Source organism: Macrobrachium nipponense, chromosome 4, assembly GCF_015104395.2.
Source record: "Macrobrachium nipponense isolate FS-2020 chromosome 4, ASM1510439v2, whole genome shotgun sequence".
In the NCBI taxonomy this organism is placed as follows: Eukaryota; Metazoa; Arthropoda; class Malacostraca; order Decapoda; family Palaemonidae; genus Macrobrachium; species Macrobrachium nipponense.
Genome location: NC_061100.1, coordinates 14,471,583 through 14,494,045, shown reverse-complemented (window position 1 = coordinate 14,494,045; position 22,463 = coordinate 14,471,583). Strand labels below are relative to the sequence as shown.

The 22,463-nt window shown below is 38.8% G+C and overlaps 1 protein-coding gene across 6 annotated transcripts in view; it reads right to left on the bottom strand.

Moving 5' to 3' along the window:
* The window catches only part of LOC135210723 (uncharacterized), a 94,930-nt gene that overhangs the window by 11,908 nt on the left and 60,559 nt on the right, over window positions 1-22,463 (bottom strand). For 3 of the 6 annotated variants that reach the window (XM_064243519.1, XM_064243518.1, XM_064243520.1), the window contains 2 exons: window positions 19,743-19,892; window positions 6,781-6,921 (listed from right to left, as the gene is read on the bottom strand). In XM_064243519.1, coding sequence (XP_064099589.1) covers window positions 6,781-6,921; window positions 19,743-19,892 — 291 coding nt within the window. The remainder of the gene's footprint in view (window positions 1-6,780; window positions 6,922-19,742; window positions 19,893-22,463) is intronic. The other 3 variants (XM_064243523.1, XM_064243521.1, XM_064243522.1) reach the window with 1 other exon arrangement.

Here is a 22,463-nt window from a genome sequence, read left to right as displayed (position 1 = left end):
ACAACTCTGTTATGTCTCATATGTTTTACTAGTTGATCATGAAGGTCTTATATAGTGGCAAACACTGAATTCTGTACTGCCTTTGTTTATATTTAAAAAAAAATATAAATGGCATGCACAGAATCTCCATACTGATTTTAAACTCAAAAGCATGAAAACTTTACTAATTGTAGTATACTAGTATGTACTTCAGAAAGTCAACAAAGCATGAAAACTTTACTAATTGCAGTATACTAGTAGTACTTCCGAAATTAAACAAATTTTGTGGAGGGATATCATCTTTGAAAAGTGCAGTAACTTTCTGAATGGATAGTGCATCTTGTGAATGTCATATTTATGCATGTACAAAAATAATTTTTAATAAAGATTTTATACAGAAAAGCTTTAAGAATTAAAAATTTACATAATAAATTAAACAATGACTTTTGCAGTGATTCTGGAGGATTTGCAAATGTTTGCACTATTTTGAAGAACTTGCGTATGGAAATTAATTAGGTTCCAAAGAAAAGTTCGTGCTATTGTGAATTTGCGCCACTCGAATCGCGTATGTTCAGGGTATTACTGTAATATGACAACAATAGTCTACTATGTTACAGAAATTGCAAACTGAAAAAAAAACCTACACAGATAAGTGCCAACCTAAAAAAATAAAAAACCATAGTTCACTGTAATAAGCATAAAATAAGTACTTTTGAATGTCTGAATTAAATACTGCATGCCATCTGCAATATGACATGGATATACTATTGTAACACTTATCCATTAAGGCCAAAAGGAAGTATTAAGAAAAATTCCATAAGAACCAAGGCTTCTGGAACCTCCCCCCCCCCAAATTATGTGAGACCTTCCACCAGAAAGAAAATATCTAGTAGAAATATAGACGGGCAATCTGCAGGGAAAAAACACTTTCAAATAGTAGAGGTAGTGACCTACTGTGACAAGAACACTTGTGTCTTAAAGATTCATATTTAGCACAGTCAGTCTGTTTCCTAGGATTGGCAAACATTCTATGGGCAACAAGGCAAACATGGTACAATGAAAACAACTACATGTAGTGTCTAGAATGAAGGAACACACAGCATTGTTGTAGTAACTGTATTACAGAGTGCAAACTGAAAAAATTCTACACAAAGGCAACTGCCAACCACTAAAAAAAATATATTAATGAAAAAAAAATTAAAAATGCAAATTCCTCTAAAACAGGATGTGCATAATTTAACTCAAAAACAGCTAACCAGAAGCTAATGACAATGATGCCAATAGAGACTGCTTATAACTACTTGACCATATGAACAAACCTCAAAATATTTAAATATACAATTACGTATAAACCACATTTTACTATAAGAAGAAATGTAGTGCAAAATATGAAAGACAACAGGAACAAAACTATAAATTGTAAGCAGGACTATAGGAAGAAAAATAACTAATAACTACCTTATCATATGACAGTAGGAGTGTACCGGTTCTGTATGAATTTCTATACATACAATAATATGCTTCCTTCTTATCAACCTCAGGTAAGTAAACTAGTGTATTGTCTACCTTAGAATTTTAGCTTTTTGTCAAGATATTCATGCCTCAACTGGCCTGGGTAATTCAACAGCTTCACAGTCATCCAGACTAGGTCACAGTCTGGACATAACAGGGTTATGTTCTGAAATGCTTTGGTTGGTCTTAATTTCCTTGGACTGATGACTTCAGTCTTCACCTCTTGGGACATGTTAACATTATTTGTCCCTTGAAAAGTATTACCACAAGTGCTTACCGAATGGATCTGACTAATTTTGTGAAGAAACAAATGCGAAGGAGAGAAAACCAAGTGACTATAGGACAAATAAAATTTACAGGTAATTGAATAAATACCCTGCACTACTACTGTACTCAAGATTGGACAGAACATTCACTAATAAAGAGATGGTGAAGTTTCTACAAAAATTTTCATCGACTGTTCTTGGACTTCATCACAAAATCATTGAACCAATATATCATCTTGGAAAATAACTTAAATAATACACCCAAATAAAAATCAGTGCAGTATATACGGACTGTTGACAAAGGTTTGATCATAATAATGAACTGGAAAAACAGGTGAATTGGCTATTAATCTACTAGACTACCCAAATACTTATTTTGATTCCCATAAATATGCCAATGTTAACAAGGAAAATGACAGAAATCTTTTAATACAAAACCCACTGGTTTACATGAGGACATGTGTGGTCAGCACACCAAGAAACACTTAGGTACAATGAACAACAACACTCAAGAGGCAAATCACATATCTGAGAACCACAACACTACCATGTGTGCAAGTCTTTCCCGTGTACCTTCGGCCAGAGTATACATTTTATTGCTGCTCCAAGTTTTGGATAATATTTTACTTATTAATACCACTGTTTTTCTATTTCATACTTTCATTCTTTAGTCTTTATTCTTTGTGTACCTCCACCTTGTGTTTTTTCTGAATTTTTCTTTATGGTAAACATTATTGGCACTTGGTGTTCATGCATCTCTGGTTATGCCAGTAGTCTACCTTGGCTAAAGTTATTCACAGTTTGCTTTCCTTTAATATTCAGCTGGGCAACATTACTAGGCATAGTTACTTTTCTTCTTTTTTGTGTTGAAACGTTGGCTTTAATTTCCGATGTTCCAAGAATAACCTTTGGAACTTGAGTTTGTACTTTCTTGCTGCATTTTAAGATTGGTATACCAGAGCTTATTTTTCTGTGAATAGGGTGTCTTTGAAGTTATACTTGTGTAACCACTTGCAATATATTTAAAGACTGGTCTCAACTGCTGTGGTTTTCATATAATACCAAGACCAGTGTTTTACTGGCATAAAAAGCCTGAAAAAACAATTATGCGACCTTTCCCCACAGAGAAAAGAATTAAGGAAAAATGAGTAACTAATATAAATCAAACTTTGCTAATACATCTAAAAAAAATTTGTGAAACATGCATATGAATCTCCCCCCCAAAAAAATTTTTTACTTGTCATTGCTCTAGACAATAATACAATAGGCTTGGTGTTACACTTCCTCTAAGAGACTCAAGACTGGTACAAGATCAGTTTTTTTCCTTTTAATAAGACTGTCAGTTGTTCTCTTCACAGGCTGATCTGGGAATAGGTTTTTGAAGACCTTTACAAAGCCAGAAGAAAAGTAGTTGCTTCACTAAGAAAATCTTCAATCCTGAATAATCCAGCCATTATGAACACCTCAGAAAATTATTTTCATAAGTCTCCTTAAACAGTTCTCAAACTTGTTGGCTTCAGATTTCTTAAGCTGAAGGATGGCAGACAAAATTAATAAACTTTTTCATCAGAAACTGATCGATGAAATTATGCAGAGGCTTGACGCTTCAATGGCTGAAGCAGGGATCAGGTGTTCGAGCAGTTCAACACCAGTAAGGTTTAGTCAATCTCCTGCCACCTGTCTTTATAGGGACTTTTTAAAAAAAGTCTGTGAGTTGCTTTTCCTTAACTTATCTAATGCTTTTCCTTATCATATTAGATGTACAGTCTCCTGGGACCCTAGTTAGATGGTCGTATTAGTCCACACTTAGTTAGCAATCCCTTGAGGATAATGTGCTCCTGTCTCTGATAGCAAAAGATAAAGTTCTCCACCCTCAAAGCTGCTTGTATCCAATTGGAGCTTGTTTCTGGGGTTAATGGCCTCATTGGGAGCAATTACATGTAGACCCATGAGTGGTACACATATAAACCTTGAGGAAATGTTACTGACAACCATTTCTCAAGATAAAGTTGTCCTCTACCTCCAGTGCAAGTTCTATTTGATTTTATGCAAGGTCTCGGACAAATTTCTGGCCTTAGACAAAGATATGAAGTCAAAAGCCTTCAGTGGTTTGAGGTCCATTGTTAACCTCAGTCCTTTGAACAAATTTCTGCAGCTTATGCCCTTTCTGGTGGACTTGATGACTGCATTGTATCAATTTATTCAGAAAGACAACTATCTAGTATTTATAGACTTAAGGGATGCATATTTTCAGATTCCAGTTCATCTTCCTCCCTGAGTATTTCTTCAGATTTAATTTACAACTTTCTACCATCTATAGATGTTGTATGTATATTTTCAGATTCCAATGCATCTTCCCTCTCAGGCATTTCCTCAGAGTGAGTGTGTTTGTGGGTGTGGGTGTGTAAGGAGAGAGAGAGAGAGTGAGAGAGAGAGAGAGAGAGATCTACCTGTTTAGGTCTATGCTTCAAGCTAGCAACAGCCCCTCAGGTATTTACTAGAATACTCACCCTACTTAACATTACAGAGTACTCAACCCAGTGAACATTTTAGGCCCACAAGAAGTACTTGGACGATTGTCCATTGATGGCCAAGTCTCCTCAAGAACCTTTTCAGGCACCTAAAGTTCTCTCAAGTCTACTTGGGTCCCACTATTAGCTGTGAAAAATCTAGATACAGTATCGAGAGATTCATGGCATTGTTGCAAGAGTTCCTGAAGCTGTAAGCAAAGTTATGGACTAGGGCCTGGGCCCATTTATCATCAACTGGACAATTAGGACCTCACTGCAAATGTAAATTATGCTGACCACACAGATAGCCTCACGTACAGTTTTTTTTTTTTAATTTTACATGGATATGGTTTTCTTGTGTAGTTTGGGATATGAGTATTCCTACTACAAGGAAATATGAAAAAATTTCACTGCTGTCTACATAGATTAACTTAAAAATAAAAGGAAGATTTAAAAAAAAAGATTATTTTAGTAGTTATAAGCATAAAAATATAAAACATCTGAAATTAAAAGTATGTAAAGCATCAACTACATAAAGCTAGGCCTCAAAATTGAGTCATGGTACGTATATACGTAACATGCTAATTTACTTTCCTTGCAAAAAGTGACAGTCTGGTATTGATCCAGTTCCTGCCTGCTGTGATATTTCCAACACTGAATTTCCATGAACCCTCCTGGTCTTCTCATGGCCAAAAAAGAAAAACTACGTATGAGATTCAGGGCCATCTGTAACACTTGGTTTTTTTCTTTGCGCAAATAACTTTTTATCTATGCATTTTCATCAAATTAATAACGTTTATTTTTCAGAATACCATTTATATATCAACAAAAACCTAATGCCCGGTTTTAAGGTATTTCTGCACTACGTAGGTTGAATAAATTGGTACTTACAATGTAAAAGTGACCTTTTTGAAGACGGGCCAACTTACTCAGAGAAAAGGTTTCGAAACCACACTCGTTACGTAACTTATGACATCATTTCTTCCCTCTTTCTCGATAGATGATTGGCTATACGTAATGAAGGCTAAACCTCTGGCAACAATGACATACAAATTTAAATACAAGCAAAGCAGTACACCTTTATGACTTCTGGAACCTCTACACTGATAATTGTTCATAATGAACAAACCAACAAAATATGTTAATAAATACAAAAACACTTCGATTATTAGTCTAACTCCCAAAATAAGTTTCCAAAGAAATTACAGTCTACTTATAGGTCACAATCAGATTGACAAGATGTAGGGAATAGTTGGTAATTACCAAAAAACATAGTAGACAAGCTTGATTTGATAACTGCTATATCCAATGTCAAGCAATTTTTATTTTATTGGCTATCTACCTATTTACTGAAAAAAATAGCCGGTACCTTATATTGGCTTTAAATCTTCACCAATAATTATCGTCAGAATGGTGACTTCATGAGGCTCCACCCACTTCGCCTCGTTATAATTCAGGATAACACTGAAGGCTACCATGGGAGCATTGTCGGATTAGAAATTAACTTCTGGCTGTAAAAACTAATTTCTCGAGTAGATGTAAGAAGTGCTAAATGATCCTTCAAGGATCCAGCAGTTGGCCTAAACGTTTAATTCATGTATTACTGTTATACTGTTGCGGCACTACTGCTACAGTAGTATTACTACGCTAGCACTGATACCCTACCCACATCTATGTATCGTTCCGCCATTCATAAAGTCTTTGGGTTTCAGACTCAGAGCCGATGGAATTTTTGTCTGGTGGATGGGCAGGGCAACATTTAGTCAAGAGGTGTTTGTTTACCTTGCTTACGTAATGAATGTTTTCGACTCTTGGCTCGTAATCATTGGCCATGGCGTCGGCTAGATCATTTTTACTATATAAAATTAAAAACTATCGGGTTTAGGTTATTGATAATGCTGACAAAATTTGTGTGTGGTTGTAAAATATACATATGTCAACTTTCAGCTAAATCCGATGCTTTGACAAGGAGCAAAGTCCAAAAAACCGTGTTACAGAGACCCTGAATCTCATAGTACATTACAATATCAATACGCAATCTCAAGAGAATCTATTGTTATTGAAGCTTAGTAGTATGCATATACAGTACAGTTAAGTAACTTGCTAATCAAATAGCCTACTTTCTTGTCTACTGCATATTCTCCTTGCATCAGAAGTATTATCTAGCTGACTATCAATCCAGATATTAAATGTAACACACATAGCACTTGCCAAGGAGAAGGCTGCTAGTGGTTAGAAAGGAAACAAAGTAGAAACTAAGTAATTATATGTTTTAAAAATTCAAAGCTAATGTGTTATAAATATTAGGCAGAGCAAGTAAACATTAATTCACTAGCTTGATCCCCAAAATAACTACAGTACGTACTTATATTATTCGTATATGTAAACTTTACAGCAACCAACTTCAGTTAGCGATTACATTTTGCTATACTGTATATACAAATAAGCAGGCACGAACTACCTTTTACAGCTCTCAATGTAAGCACCTCTATGAGAACCAGACTGCCACTTACGCAATTTTCAGAACTTGAGCAACTGAATTGAGGGTCTTCCTTTTTGCTGTGGTTGCTGTTGTGGGACCGAGCCCTGGGAGGAGTTAGTCTGGACAATTTCTCTGTAGGGCTCTTGGGTGTGGCTGGGGACTCCTGCGAGAGCTTTATAACCAAACAGAGATCGTGCAGGAAGCATTTCAACAAAAGAAATAAGAAGAACAACAAGTACAAGAAGCCAGTTTATTCCGTAGGACACCAAACCATTGAGTTCCACGCCCTGATGGGGTTAAAAATTAGTAACAAAAAATATAAACAACAGATATTTAACTAATATTGAAAACCTTATTGTATAAAACTTCACACTGATAAGCAAGAGAACTGCAGTTAAGTATTTTGACACTAGATTTGGTGCATTTTTTTTTACTAAGCAATACTATCTGCCCAGTTACCTTCATTTAAGCATCCATTTCTAGGAGATTAGACCTACATCAATTCTAATAAGACTACATACATACCATACATTCAAAACTAAAATGAGCTAACTGCTAATCATACAATATCAATAATGTGATTATTCATTTTGTGATAGTAATATTTTTGCCAACAGCTTGTTATAAAATAAATGTCAAAAAAAATTTTTGATACTGTATATGAATAACTTTATAGATGACTTGGTTGAAGCTACTCAGTATTCCATGGCTAGATAAAATTTTATACTTATGAAAAACTTTGTATGTGTCTCTAACACCGGTAATACTGCCTCGCCTGCTTTATGAATAAAACAACAATAAGCTTATGATGTTGGAGGCCCAATCCAATGGGATGAGGCTAGTGGTAAAACTAAGCTGGGTATTCCAGGTGGAATTCTTTTTTTAAGCATCTAAAAAGTTACTTTAAAATACTTTGTATCCATCCTACTATATAAAAAGCAATATGTATCTATAGTATTTCTTTATGCGTGTAACAAAGATAAGCCTAATGATAACGAACTAATCTTAAACAAGAAAATGTAGGGGAACATTTGTTGTTGCTGTTGATGATAAGTAGTAGTTTAAGTTTCCAGCTTATGAACTGAATTCATGCTTACACACAGTCTCCAACTTGTAGCCAGGTTATGTTTCTGGCAACCAGTCACAAGACAAAATTGATGTTAATTTAAAGAACTAAATATACTGTACACATCAGCTCCACTTTTTTTCATGCATTACCATATACTGTATTACATATGCATGACAGACATAAAATAATTTGAATTTATGCATGTAGTTGGAATTGTCAGTCACTGTAACAATAAAAAAATAAAATTCTGAAGATTGCTGAATTTAATAACCTTTGATCAAAACAAATTTACAGCTTTTTTAAGATACCATTTAGATTTTACTATACCATTAATATGCCTCCCCAACTGTTCTCCAAAATCTATGGAATGTTGAAGTCTTTTAACTACTTTACTTCATTCTATGAGTGTTAGTCTCACATGCTAAAATTTCCTACATAGGAAATAGCATTCACCCAACTGCCCATTTTCCTCCACCTGAACTGATGGAGGTGAGAAGCCCTTCTCTTTTCTGTCACAAACACCCATCACATGTGCCTGATTGTAACACTCATATATCCAAAAAAAATTTTATGTTATTTTCACCTGATCCTTTGAAGGATACAATATTCAATTAACCTATTTATAAAATTTTTAAACATCTGTAATCAAAACCTAAACTTTTCTTTTGAGACATATCCCTCCAGCCACCCCTGTGAGCTAAATAAATTTGCTCACTGGTTTGGTTAAACTACTTAATAATTATAACTGGAAGCCACTTAAAAATATATTCTATTCTAGTTCTTTGACAGCCATTACAGTTCTGTGACTTCAGTTTCCATATAACACCTCTACTTAGCAAAATGAGATACTAATGACTCGAGACTGTGCCATGTCCTCTCATCTTGGCCATATTCCACATTCCAAATTGGGGGTCAGTCATTTTGGGGATTTTTAAACAAACTTATGGTATTCCAATTACAGTATCTACCTTATATGTACCTTAAGTTATGATATTTCTTATTTCTTTTTAATTATAAGGCCTGTCTGTCCCTATGGAATACAGTTTATTGATACCACTGCAATCTTAGAATCTAAGTAAACCTTCTGACCAAATCACTTCTCAATGAATGAAGTTTAATAATGTTTATGAATAAGTGTTTAAATAGTTTTACAGTAAAATAAAGGTAGTTTTTTTATGTAACATGAATTTTACGAGCAACTGGAATTCTTATGCTTTCTAACTTTTAAACATTCTACAGTACATGTATAACTCAAGTTTGAGGAAAGGGTGAAGAACTGGAATCAAATATGATAATTACATCCCTCTGCATTATCTAATATTTAGATGCCATCAATTAAACTTTGTAAAATTACCAAATTCATTAAAATTTTGAAAACACTGTGCCTTATCCCTTATTTTTTATTGGCTAGATTAAACTATCCACTCAGGCTACCACTCTCCAGTATAGCAATAAAATCTGCATCGGAACCACATCATCAAGATCCCGTATCTAATTGAAGTCATGGAATATAATTTCTCTATATTAATGGCTATTGAACATTCTTGTGGCATAATAACCACTAAATGAAAGTGTCTTTAAAGAATATAGATCTAAAATATAACAAAAAATCTACACAAGATATAAATTTACTAAGGGAAGGCTGGCAATGCTGACAAAAAAATACAGCATTAAAATAATTCTACATTAGCAGATGAATGAAATGTCCATAAAGCAATGACAACATTAAACAAGTATTACTGCAATCCTGCATTTCCTCAGTGAAAAGAGAATAACAAATCCATAAGTTATTATAAAAACCACAAATGCAACTTACAAAAGATTATATTCACCCAAGTTTTATAAGAAGAAATTGGCTTCTTTACTTATTAGTTCTTCTAATAATCAATGGTCACACTGCAAAAGCAGAATAGAATTCTGCAGTATATCACAAAAATACCTATTAATAGATCTTTAATGAAGAAAATTCTTTGTAATACTAGTGACATTTGTATCAAATTCAAAATTTTCAATTTTTAAATGCTTTGCACAATGCTGTAGACTATACATTAACAATTTACTATGTACCAAGTATTGGATTTCAATGCACATTATATCAAAGACAATGAACAGTAATAAGATTTAAAAAATGAAAGTTTCTTCTATTCCCTGTATATTACTCAAGGAAACTATAGGATGTATCAGGAAGCATATACATCATAGCTCAGGAAGCTATGATTTAAGCTAAAGAATTCTTAAGTCACTAATTCTTTTCACACTTTAAAGAATGGGAATGATTCCCAGATTGTACCGAGGAATTACCAATTCTAGCAAATTAAGGCCAGTGAAGCTTCATGGCCACTTCATGATACATCTCAGAAGACCCCTAAAGAAAGCCAATGGCTTTTTGCTATTCTTTCATGTTTAAGATGATCTAAGGTACAGAATATTTCCACAATTGTGAACCCTCAACCAGTCATAATAACTCTTCACCAAGATATACTAATCACACTAGGTTTAAGTATACCTACTACTGCTCAAAAATGGCATAAATATAATCACACTGTTAAACAGCTAAAGTATTAGCCATTCTTGAGATTTAATCATTACAATTGTCTATCATTGTAAAGCAGCTTAGGTTTCATAGAAAAATCAATGTTATTTCAGTCTTCTTTTTTAAGTTGATGGTATATATCCAGAGCCAATATCACTGAAGCATTTGTCTCCCTTCTAATGGGCAGATATATGCCTATGAACTAACCTTTGGTGGGTGAACAACATAAGCTTCTGCCAATCTTGATTAGCTAAAGTAATATTGGCTGTGGAAATTGTATAAAAAAGAAAAAAAATACTAAGGTGAGAAACCAAGAGGAATTTCTTCTGGTGAGGAGTCTTAAAATTATTAGGTGCCTCCCATTAGCAGCTTTATTTCTTATCTTCAATCCCATAGTGGGGTACCATTTACACTGTTCCTTGCACACTGCTGATGGTACTAAGGCTCTTTGCGGCATCCCTTCAACTCCCCTGTGCTTCCTTCCTTTGTTTTTACCAATTCTCCTCATTTCTAATCATTTGACTTTCAAAGTTCATGTTGCTCTAGTTTACTATTATTCCCGAACAAATCCTTTGGGTAACCACTATGAATCTGTAAAATACTCAACTGGTCACCTACGCCAAATTTATTATTATAATCTTATTCCTGAAGATAGAGCAAGGGCTCTGGTGAGGTTTGAGTTTACCTTCATACACACACACACAAAAAAAGTAAATAAATAAATAAATAAACAAATTACAAATTTTAGTTATACTGATTATTAGTGTTAATCTGCACAAACTTTATATGTATGATTCATTAATTGTTTTAAGGTTCTTTTAATGTTTGAAGAAAACATACATTCACGTTATCTATCTTATATTAATTTCCTTGGCTCTGTGTGTGTGTGTGTGTGTGTGTGTGTGTGTGTGTGTGTGTGTGTGTGTGTGTGTGTGTGTGTGTGTGTGTGTGTGTGTGTGTGTCCCTTTCCCTTTATTATTAATTTTCTTGGCTGCCTCTCTGTCTCTATCTGTGTGTGTCTGTTTTTCCTTCCCCCTTCCTCCTCCCTTCCCCTAGCAAATGCAAGCAATAGCAATAGTGGAGGCTTTTGGGGATAGCAAAGGCCTCAGAGGATCCTTGAGTCGAAGTTTACAAGAATACGTTATACTAATCCAGTGTGCGTTTCTCCAGGAATGCTTCAGGAGTTAGAGACAGCTTCAATGGATCCTGGAGTCTAAGTCTTTTGGAGGACGTTAAAATCTAATGGGCATTTATCCAGGAATCCTTCAGGAACTGGAGGCAGCTTCACAAGATCATGGAGTCTTTAAGACAACGTTATAAACCAATGGGCATTACTCCAGGAATGTTTTAGGAGCTGAAGGTGGCTTAAAAAGGATCCTGAAGTCTTTAGGTATTGGTATGGTACAGAATGGGTATGGTATGATATGAATATGGGTATGGACATAGGTATAGGTGTGAGTGTAAGTATGGTACAGATATGGGTATGGGTATGGTACACATATGGGAACTAGCAAATGCGAGCAATAGCGAGCACCTGCTAGTACAGTAAAATATGAATGTTTGAATATGATTTCAGCGTACATATCCCAATGTTTCTGTATATTATTTTTAAAGTCTATGGCACTCATTAACTGCATAAGTTTTTTCATCAGCAGAATTTGTCACTAATATTCTTGTTTGATTAAAGATAGTTTCTCACTACCTGTCCTATTTCGTATTGTTAAGATCAGTTACACAATTATAGATTATCAATATAAATGGAAAGCCATGAAGAAATGTTTGTTGGTAATACTAGTTAATATTTTGCTTTATCACAAAGCCCTTTGGCAATTTTCAGACTTAAATACGATTAAAAGCCACAGTGCTTACATGAATAACAGGCTATTTTAGGTAAAACACCTTTAAAAATAAATTTCCAAGCTATTTTGAATACAGGGTCAGATAACCAAAATTTTTGGTGTACTTTGAAAGGCTTAGTATACTACATACTTTGGTTTGCCCTTCCTCTAACTTATATGAGAACACTGATAATAGAAAAAAGGGATTTTGACGTAGGAAAAATCTATTTCTGGGCGAGGAAGCAGTGTCGCCCAGTGAAATATGTCTGCTTTAGCACTATTCTAGTAAAATATTGCTATAATACCAGAGAACTGCTAAATTGGACATGTCAGAAGCCTCTGACTCGCTCACCTATATAAAAGGTGTCGGTATAAAACTGGGGCGAGTGTAAAACACTACCACAGCAACCCCTCCAATTAGCCTTTTCCTCAATAAAGTTTCATACATACTTACCTGGCAGATATATACATAGCTAAGACTCCGTCGTCCCCGACAGAAATTCAAATTTCGCGCCACTCGCTACCAGTAGGTCAGGTGATCTACCTGCCTGCCTGGGCGGCAGGACTAGGAACCATTCCCATTTTCTATCATATTTTCTCTCTTCCACCTGTCTCCTGCGGGGAGGCTGGGTGGGCCATTAATCGTATATATCTGCCAGGTAAGTATGTATGAAACTTTATTGTTATTATAAAACAATATCATTTTCATACAATGAACTTACCTGTCAGATATATACATAGCTGATTGGCACCCTTTTGGTGGAGGGTCAGAGACAGCTAATATGGAATAGACAGGTAAACAACATATGTTGTAGGTATAAAAGAAAACCTTGGTTCCTACCTGATAGGTGGTAGACTTCGTGGCTGTAGCCCAGTAGTCTGCATCACCTCAAGACTTTAGCGAGATATTAGATCTATGGCTAGAGTTCTTGTGGGTCTGTCGATGGGTATAGAAACCGCTTACTCGGCAGAGCCTAAAAGGACTTTGTCAATGGGTACTGGACCACTTCTATGACAACACTTGTGAAGGAGCATAAACCAATCCCGACCACCTGATCCTAACCACCATGTTAGTATATAGAATTGTCCTGCTGAGTTATCCCGAACTCATTACAAACAACCCATAACTCGAAACGAAAAATGCATTCATACAAAAATTCTCAAAAAAAAAAAAAAAAAAAAAATTTTAATACTCCCCTAAAAGATATCACAAGAGTTCCTTACTGAACAACAGTGACTGGCCGCCAGTGCAGCACCGAGCCCTATTTGTCAGGCAGAAATCTAGAACATATCTAGTAGAAGGTATGTACAATTTAAGGATTGGTGTTTGCTCCCGTACCCAGTATTGTATCCGCCGATACAAAAGGAAATCCCAGAGAAAAACATTTCTCGTAGGTCACGCGAACGTCTTTAAGATAGTGAGATGCAAAAACTGAATTGCACCTCCAATATGTCGTGTCAATGATTTCTTTAACGACATATTCTTCTGAAAAGAGAGAGACGTCGCCACTGCTCTAACTTCATGGGCTTTTACTCTTAAAAGCGGGAAAAGAGTCGTCAGGACAGAACTTGTGAGCATCCGTAATGACGCTCCTAATGAAGAAAGCTAATGCGTTCTTAGACATGATTCTTGTGGGGTCCTTAATCGAACACCAAAGACTTTGTCTAGAGCCTCCCATTTGTTTCTTTCTTTGTAAGAAGAACTTCAAGGCTCTTACCGGGCAAAGAGACCTCTCTGTTTCTCTCCCTACTAGACTCGATAAGCCTTTGATCTCGAATCTCTTGGGCCAGGGATTCGATGGTTTTCATTCTTCGCTAGAAAAAAGAGTTCTAAACGAGCAAAAGGCCGAGTCTTTGTTAAAGCCGACTTCATCTTCTAGGGCATGAAGTTCGCCAACTCTTTTGGCTGTCGCCAAAGATAGGAGAAACAAGCATTTTTTCCTTGTTATATCCCTGAACGAAGCTACGTGGGGAGGCTCAAATCTGTCAGACGAAAGGAACTTGAGAACTACGTCCAGGTTCCAGCTGGGAGGAGTTAGTTCCTTCGATTTTGTCGTTTCAAACGATCTAATAAAGTCGTGCAGATCTTTATTCTCAGCAATGTCTAGGCCTCTGTTTTCTAAATACTGCCGAAAGCATGCTCCTGTATCCTTTGATCGTCGATACAGACAAATGAGAGACCTCTCTCAAGAACAAAAGGAAATCTGCGATTTCGGTTATAGAGGTACTGGAGGAGGACAACTTCTTAGACTTACACCACCTTCTGAATACCTCCCACTTCGACTGATAGACTCGTCTAGTGGAAGCTCTGCGGGCTCTAGCGATAGCGCTTGCAGCTTCGCGAGAAAACCCCCTCGCTCTGACAAGTCTTTCGATAGTCGAAAGGCAGTCAGCGCGAGAGCGGGGAGGTTTTGATGAAACCCTCTCGAAGTGTGGCTGTCTGAGAAGATCCATCCTTTTTGGAAGGGATCTTGGGAAGTTCTACTGTCCACTCCAGCACCTCTGCAAACCAATCTTGTGCTGGCCAAAACGGGGCTATCAGGGTCATCCTTGTCCCGTTGGACGCTACGAACTTTCTCAACACTTGTCCCAGGATTTTGAAAGGGGGGAAAGCGTACACGTCCACATGAGACCAGTCCAGCAGGAAGGCGTCGACCACGAGAGCTCTTGGGTCTTCCACCACTGAACAAAAAGACTTCCAGCCTTTTTTTGGAAAGGAATGTGGCGAACAGATCTACGTGGAGGAGTGCCCCAAAGATCCCAAAGACTCTGACACACCTCTGAATGAAGAGTCCATTCTGTGTGAAGGACCTGGCTTCTCTGCTCAGTCTGTCCGCCCTGACGTTTCTCGTCCCCTGAACAAATCTTGTCAGGAGGGAGATGTTTCTTTGTGAGGCCCAAATTAGCAGATCTCTTGCTATCTCGTAAAGCGACACTGAGTGCGTTCCTCCTTGCTTCCGAATGTAGGACAGGGCTGTAGTGTTGTCCACATCACTTGGACCACACTGTTCATCACAAAGGGTTCGAAGAACTTTAGCGCCAAGTGAACTGCTAGAAGTTCTTTGCAATTTATGTGCCAGGACACCTGTGCTGCCTTCCAGGCCTGACACTTCTCTCGGTCCTAGTGTTGCTCCCAACCCTTCTCCGATGCGTCGGAATACAACACTCGGCTTGGGTTCGGAACTTCCAGAGAAATTCCCTTGTTCTCTTTTAGAGGGACAACCACCATTGCAGGTGTGGTTTTTCATCTCCATTGGAAGGAGAAAACTGTCGGAGAGAAGTCCCGTCTTCCAGTTCCAAGATCTCCTTAGGAAAAACTGAAGAGGGCGAAGATGTAGTCTTCCTAGAGGAAAGAACTGTTCGAGGGAGGAAAGGGTGCCTAGCAGGCTTAACCATTCCCTCGCGAAGTCCGTTCTTTCCCTAAGAAGAGAGAGACTTTTTCCAAGCCTCTCACGATTCTCTCTTGCGAAGGAAATACTCGAAAACCCCGAGAATCCATCTGAATCCCCAGATAGACCAAGTTCTGTCTGGGAATCAGCTGTGACTTCTCGAGCTTCACGAGTAGTCCCAACGCCTTTATCAGGTCTAGGGTCAAAGAAAGGTCCTCCAAACACTGTCTCTTTTCTGGTTCTGGCCCTGATGAGCCAATCGTCCAAATATAGAGAGATGTTGACGCCTTTGAGGTGAAGAAACCTCGCCACATTCCTCATCAGGTTTGTGAAGACCTGAGGAGCTGTGGACAGGCCGAAACACAAGGCCCTGAACTGAAAGATCCTTCCCCCCGTCATGAAACGGAGGTACTTCTTCGACGAAGGGTGAATCGGGACATGAAAATAGGTGTCTGGAGATCCAGCGACACCATCCAATCTCCTTGACGTAAAGCCGCCAGGACTGAGGCCGAAGTCTCCATAGAGAACTTCTCCTTTAGAACGAACTTGTTCAGAGCGCCTGACATCTAGAACTGGTCTCCAGCCCCCGAGGCTTTCGCAACCAGGAAAAGCCGATTGTAAAAACCCCGGAGAGAGTTTTGCTCTAGAACCAATTCTATAGCTCTTTTGTCCCACATTTGATTCACATCAGACGAAGAGTATCCCTCAGTACAGGGTCCCTGTATCTGGCTGACAGTTCCCGCGGAATAACCGGTCGTTAGGGGAGGACTGTCTTGGAAGGGGATAAGATATCCCTTCCTGATTATGGACATGGAAGAGGCGTCCGAGTTTATGAGTGACCAGGCCGTCTGCAAAATTCGAGAAGCCTGGCCCCCACTGGTGTTTGGAGGCTGTCTGTCTCACTTCCCTTTCTTAAAGGGACGGGAAGGAGCCTTACCTCTCCTCTCAAGACCTCTTCTCTTAGAGGTAGCTCTGGAGAGAGGGCCTCCTCGAAAGGGCTGAACCGTAGAAGTCGGTCCTTTCTTGTCAACTGAAAACAAGTGGTTTCTTCTTCCTTGCAGTTTGCAGGAGAAGATCCTGAGTCGCCCTTCTCAGTCAGTGATCGAGAAATGTCCTTCACTAACTGAGAAGGAAACAGGAAGTCAGACATGGGAGCGAAAACCAGGGCTGCTCTCTGTGAGGGAGAAACCGCCTTGGTTAGGAAGGAACTAAAAATACTCCTCTTCTTAAGGAGTACTGCTCCGAAAAGAGAGGAGATTTCTCCTGATCCGTCTTGTACGCCTTGTCAATACAAGCAGAATACTGAGAATGACTTCGGGGTCTAGACCATCCGAGTCATGAGCTTTCTTAGACATCACCCCAACAAAGGGACCAGTCTAGGAAATTAAACACTTCCAAAATATGGAAGAGTCCCTTGAGGAGATGATCCGTCTCCGAAATCGCCCAAGACACGCGAGCTTCCATTCAAAGCGTGTCTTCCTTGACGAGTCAAACCAAGATTGAAAAGTCCGCTTCGGCTGCCGCTGGGAGAGAAAGGCCCATGTTCTCCCCAGTTCGGTACCAGAAACCTCTCTTGCAGAAAGTATGGCTGGAGGCATACAGAAGGTGGTTTCTGCCCAGATCCTTCTTAGACAACATCCTTTGTCTAAGGACTGAAGCGCTCTCTTCATAGAGATCGTAGGTCTCATCTTCAAGACCGACGAAGACTTAGGCACAATCGCACTCGAAAACAGTGATCGAGGCGAAGGAGGAGCGGCAGAGTTAAAGAATCTCCGTATTCCCGTAAAAGAAGGTCAGTCAGAACTTTATAGTTCGAGACTCCTTCTCTACCGTCACCCTCTTCTTCCGAATCTCCTTCTACACCTTGTGGAGAATCGGCCTGAAAAACGCGAGGATCTTCATCCCGTTCTCTCTCTACTGGTGACAAACTCCTACTAGGAGAGGGGCTCATAGAGTGAACCGACTCTCTCTCACGTCTAAAAGAAGTCTCGCGTCTGCTTGACTTCTCGCGCCTGAAAAGCTCCTCGCGCTTGGCTGGCGCCTCACGCTTGACTGGCGCCTCGCGCTTGACTGGCGCCTCGCGCTTGACTGGCGCCCTCGCGGCTTGTCTGGCGCCTCGCGCTTGTCTTGCGCCTCGCGCTTGGCTGGCGCTTCACGCTTGGCTGGAGCGTGTAGCCTGGCTGGCAATCTCGCGCCTGGCTGACGTCTCGCGCCTCACGCAATGTTGACTCCGTCGCGCTTGGCTGGCGCCTCGCGCTTGGCTGAATCCTTGCCGCGCTAACTGGCGCCTCGCGCCTGGCTGGCGCCTCACGCCTGAGCGTATCCTGATCTAGAGCAACTCGCTCGGATAGATCCTGACGTTTGTACGACTCTTCGCGCCTGGAAGACGTCCCATGTCTGGAGGACGCTTCACGTCTGGCTGGTGAAGAAGACGAGACTTCTTAATAGGAAGTCTAGCGTCCTTCTTGCGAGGGGGATCCCTCGAAAGAACTCCAACCAAAGAGGCAATCTGCTCTTGAACTGCAAGCAATATCCTCTTGGAAGCCACCCCAGCGTCCTCTTCAATAGAAGAAGCAGGAGAACTCGAAGAAGTGCGATCCTCAAATACTGTTCTAGGAGGCGTCGAAAAACAGCTTAGCCCTTCTTGATAGAAGAAGGAGCTTCCTCCGAGAAGCGTTCCGGGCTCGAGTCGAACGCGCGCTCTTTCCAATGCCTTTTCAGTGGCCTAGAAAGATCCGAGTCCTTCCACCCTCGTTTAGGTGAAGGAGAACCGGACGACGAGAAACAATTTCGTAGGACGCTTCTATTAGAGCGGTCCTGAGCAGACTGTAACGAAACAGAACCTGCTGAAGGGACGCCTGACCGTTGGGGATTCCCCACAACCTCCGTACGACTTTCGACTTTCCTACTCCTCTGGGTATGTGAGTTTGGAAGAGGTCTAGGCCTGGGAGCATCGCAGGGACGGTCAGACGCCCCTCCACAACACTGGGAACACTCACTTCACTTAGTAATTCACATCACTAGCCTTACCTTGCATGGCCGCCATCTTTGTCTTCATTTTACGAAGAGTAGCCTTCCGATTGGCGATTTCAGAAGCCGAATCCGAATGCAAAGCCTGTGAGGATTCAGATACATAGGGAGAATCATATTCATTAATAAAAGGAGAGTTAGACTCAGAAACAGGCTCAATAGGCCTTGTACTCACACTCTTTTGTGCAGCCCGTCTAATCCTATCCCTCTCTAACTTCTTCAAGTAAGAAGTTAGAGTCTTCCATTCATTAGCATCCAACTTTTCACACTCAATACAGGTGTTAGCCAAAGAACAGTCAAACCCCCTACATTTACGACATACAGTGTGAGGATCAACCGAAGCCTTCGGTATTCTCACCTTGCAGCCTACATTCACACACACTCTCACACTAACACTTGAATCAGACATTCTATTAGAAAAATCAAAAGCAAGTCCAAATCCAGTCCACAGTAGCGAAATGCCAAAACAACGATCCAGTACGTCACCAAGAAATCCAATAAAGATGATCAATAAAGTCTTGAAAAGCAATTCCAGTCAGGAGGTAAGTAACAACAATGTTTGATACCACCGGCGACAGAGAAAATAGATAGAAAACGGGAATGGTTCCTAGTCCTGCCGCCCAGGGCAGGCAGGTAGATCACCTGACCTACGGTAGCGAGTGGCGCGAAATTTGAATTTCTGTCGGGGACGACGGAGTCTTAGCTATGTATATATCTGACAGGTAAGTTCATTGTATGAAACCAAGCTTTTTCTTCCTAAATGTTTAAACAATACACACCCTATATCATGCAATCATAATTCTGACATGGATGAAATCTTTCAACTTTAACTGTCAAATATTTGGCCAGAAACCCAATTAATTTCTTTATTGCATGATAACCAATGTTCCAACCTATATGTAATGTATGAAGTTAAACCAAATGTCTGCGTAACAAACCTAGCAGAAATGCAACACACACAGTATTACAATAATGAAAAAATCATCTTACTGTGGTAAAATTGACAAACAACAATACTATATAAAACACAGTTAGTCTTGATTTTTAGAACAATATGTTCCTAGTTCACCATACAAAAAATTAGACATTTACAAGTGACCTCATTAATATGGTTTCTGAAATCTCTTCACTCACCTGAGAACCCCATGCATAGCCTCCATTCTTGAGTTTGACAAGGGCACATTCTCCATGGATGCTCTCAATAGATGCATCAGTATCCTCAATGCTATCATGAAGATCATACAGGCCGGAATTACTTGCGGAATCATCTACATGACCAAGGCACTGTAAAGGGAAAAATATTTTAATGAAATGTACATGTATCAACACAACTTTTTCCTGCCAATATTGCATATGGTCAATGAAATGATAATGGACCTATTTGTGCACGAGAGATTTGTATCTAAGTTTACAGAAGAATGAAAACTTAGAACATTTATTTCAATCACAGCCGATTTTCTCCTTGTATTTGAACTTCATGGTTTTTAAAAATATTTCCCTCCACCACACCTTGAGACTCCACAAAATGAGGGACAAGCTGTATGCACTGTCAGCAGTCTCTCATACCAAGAAAAAGAATTAATCACCCAATCTTTTACACCTCTGTGGACAAAGCTCAAGCCATACGACAAAGTTGTCAAGGTATGCCACTTCTCTCTTCCAAGCTAAAAATGAGGAGCATCACATTCTCTGTCCTGTTGCGTTACTAGCATATATATGGAAAAATCTAGCCCTCTGGGAGGAAACCTTTTAAGCTTTTCCTTTCAATGGGTCATTAAAAAATACAATTACCAAGAACAGTATCTCCTGGCTCATGAGTCAGTGATGAACCTGTACAGGTCAAAGTTCATGTGCACAGAATTGGTTCTTTACCCCACTACTCTAATGGCTAACACACGCCCTTCACTACCTTTTATTTACAAGACTCTACTCAAGTTACATTATATGTTATAGGCTTGGAAGTCATCCACCTCATCTTCACAGGCTTTTCATTACTTATATAATTCCAAGACAAATTTCTGGGGTCTCGTTGACTCGATAAGATATGTAAGCGCATGCCTCCATTGTTACCAAATGCCAAAGTTTTAAATTTACATGAAAGTACCGGTCCATCAAGGAGTTACAGGTCCTCCTGTCATTTGCCATAAGCTCCTCATGATTCCTTCAGCTCTGACTTCTCCTTCCAAAAGCTTTGCTCTTTACTGCCACAAAAATTGCAATTGTATGTAAAAATTATTTTTTTAAATAAAATTTTTTTTTTCAATACTTTTCATTATTTTCATACTAAAGGCCTGATTCATGAAACCACAGTTCTATCACAACTACTCATGCTACACAAGAAGTGACACAGTTAATCACTTAAGGAACTGAGTAACCATTTAAGCAAGTACCAACCTATAGGGCTAGAGAGCACCTTGTCCTTCTACTAGTTTTGGAATAACCCACTGTAAGTCAAGGATCCACTTATCTGAGATTCTTACTGATACATGAAAGGCTATGTAAAATTGTGAGCTATCATATAAAAGTATAACCTTTTGTTTCTAAATACATACAGTATTTAAGAAATTTAAAATTAAAAATATGTATGTGTACTTAATGAAAAATATTACTAGTAACTGTTGGAATAACAGCCACCAACAAGAATATAATACCTTACTTTGATTTGGTAACTTTGAAATAACATTCTAGCATAACTTGTAAATCTAATATCATAAGCTTTGACTTTTTATTTATACTGATACATTTCTGATAGATTAGTTACTATGTACTATATTATTAGTCTAATTCATATTTACAGGACTCTATAAATTTTTGTAGATGCTTGCTTTGTAAGTTCAGGGTCTGTAAAAATGTTTAGTATGAGTATACAAAATTTCCATTTAAAGATCATATCAATTCTATTGTGTGCATATGTGAAAAGTAAAATTAATTCTGATGAAAGTTTGGGACTTAAACACTGAACTTAATATGTTATTGTTATAATACAATTAAGTTTGTTCATACTTACCTGGCAGATATATATATAGCTGTATTTCTGACGTCCGACAGAATTTCAAAACAAACTCGCGGCAACCACGTAGTGGGCGGCCAGGTGGTAGTACCCATTCCCGCCGCTGGGAGGCGGATATTCAGGAAAACCACATTCCCCATTTTCTGTTCATCATTTATTCATGACCCTTCGGTCTCCATGAGGGGAGGTGGGTGGGTGGCACTCTAATTATAATTATATCTGCCAGGTAAGTATGAACAAACTTTAATTGTTATTATAAACAATAAAACATTTTGGTTCATGAAAATTACTTCTCCATTGTCAGATAATATATATAAGCTGAAATCCCACCTTCGGCAATGGTGGGTAGAGACAGAAATAGGATTTTTGAGGAAACTTAAATTAAGTAAAAGATTTACTTCTTGGTTCCGTTACCTGATAGCCAAAGTTTAGACTCTGTGATTACTGTCACTTAAGCCTGCTTCTGCTTTTATCAGAGTTAGCAGCCATGTTTGGACCTGTAGTGTGGTGCACTTCTGGATGCCTTCTGTCAACGGGGACGTTGACCTCAATGTGACAAGACCAATCTAGCCAAAGAATATGGCAGTAAACACAGCAACCAACCTCCACCTGTAACCAACTAACCAAAAAAAAACCCCTGACATTAAAAAAAAAACTAATAGGAATGGGAGATTTCCACAGAAGATCTCCCCATCCAACCAAAAACCAAAAACATAAAAAAAACTAACCTAACCTAAGCTAACGGGATAGGGAGAGAGCTAACCCTTCAGCCCCCAAAACAACTGTGTCTGACCGAAATGTCAAGGCCCCAAAGAACTACAGAGTTTCTCGTAAAATCGTTCTCA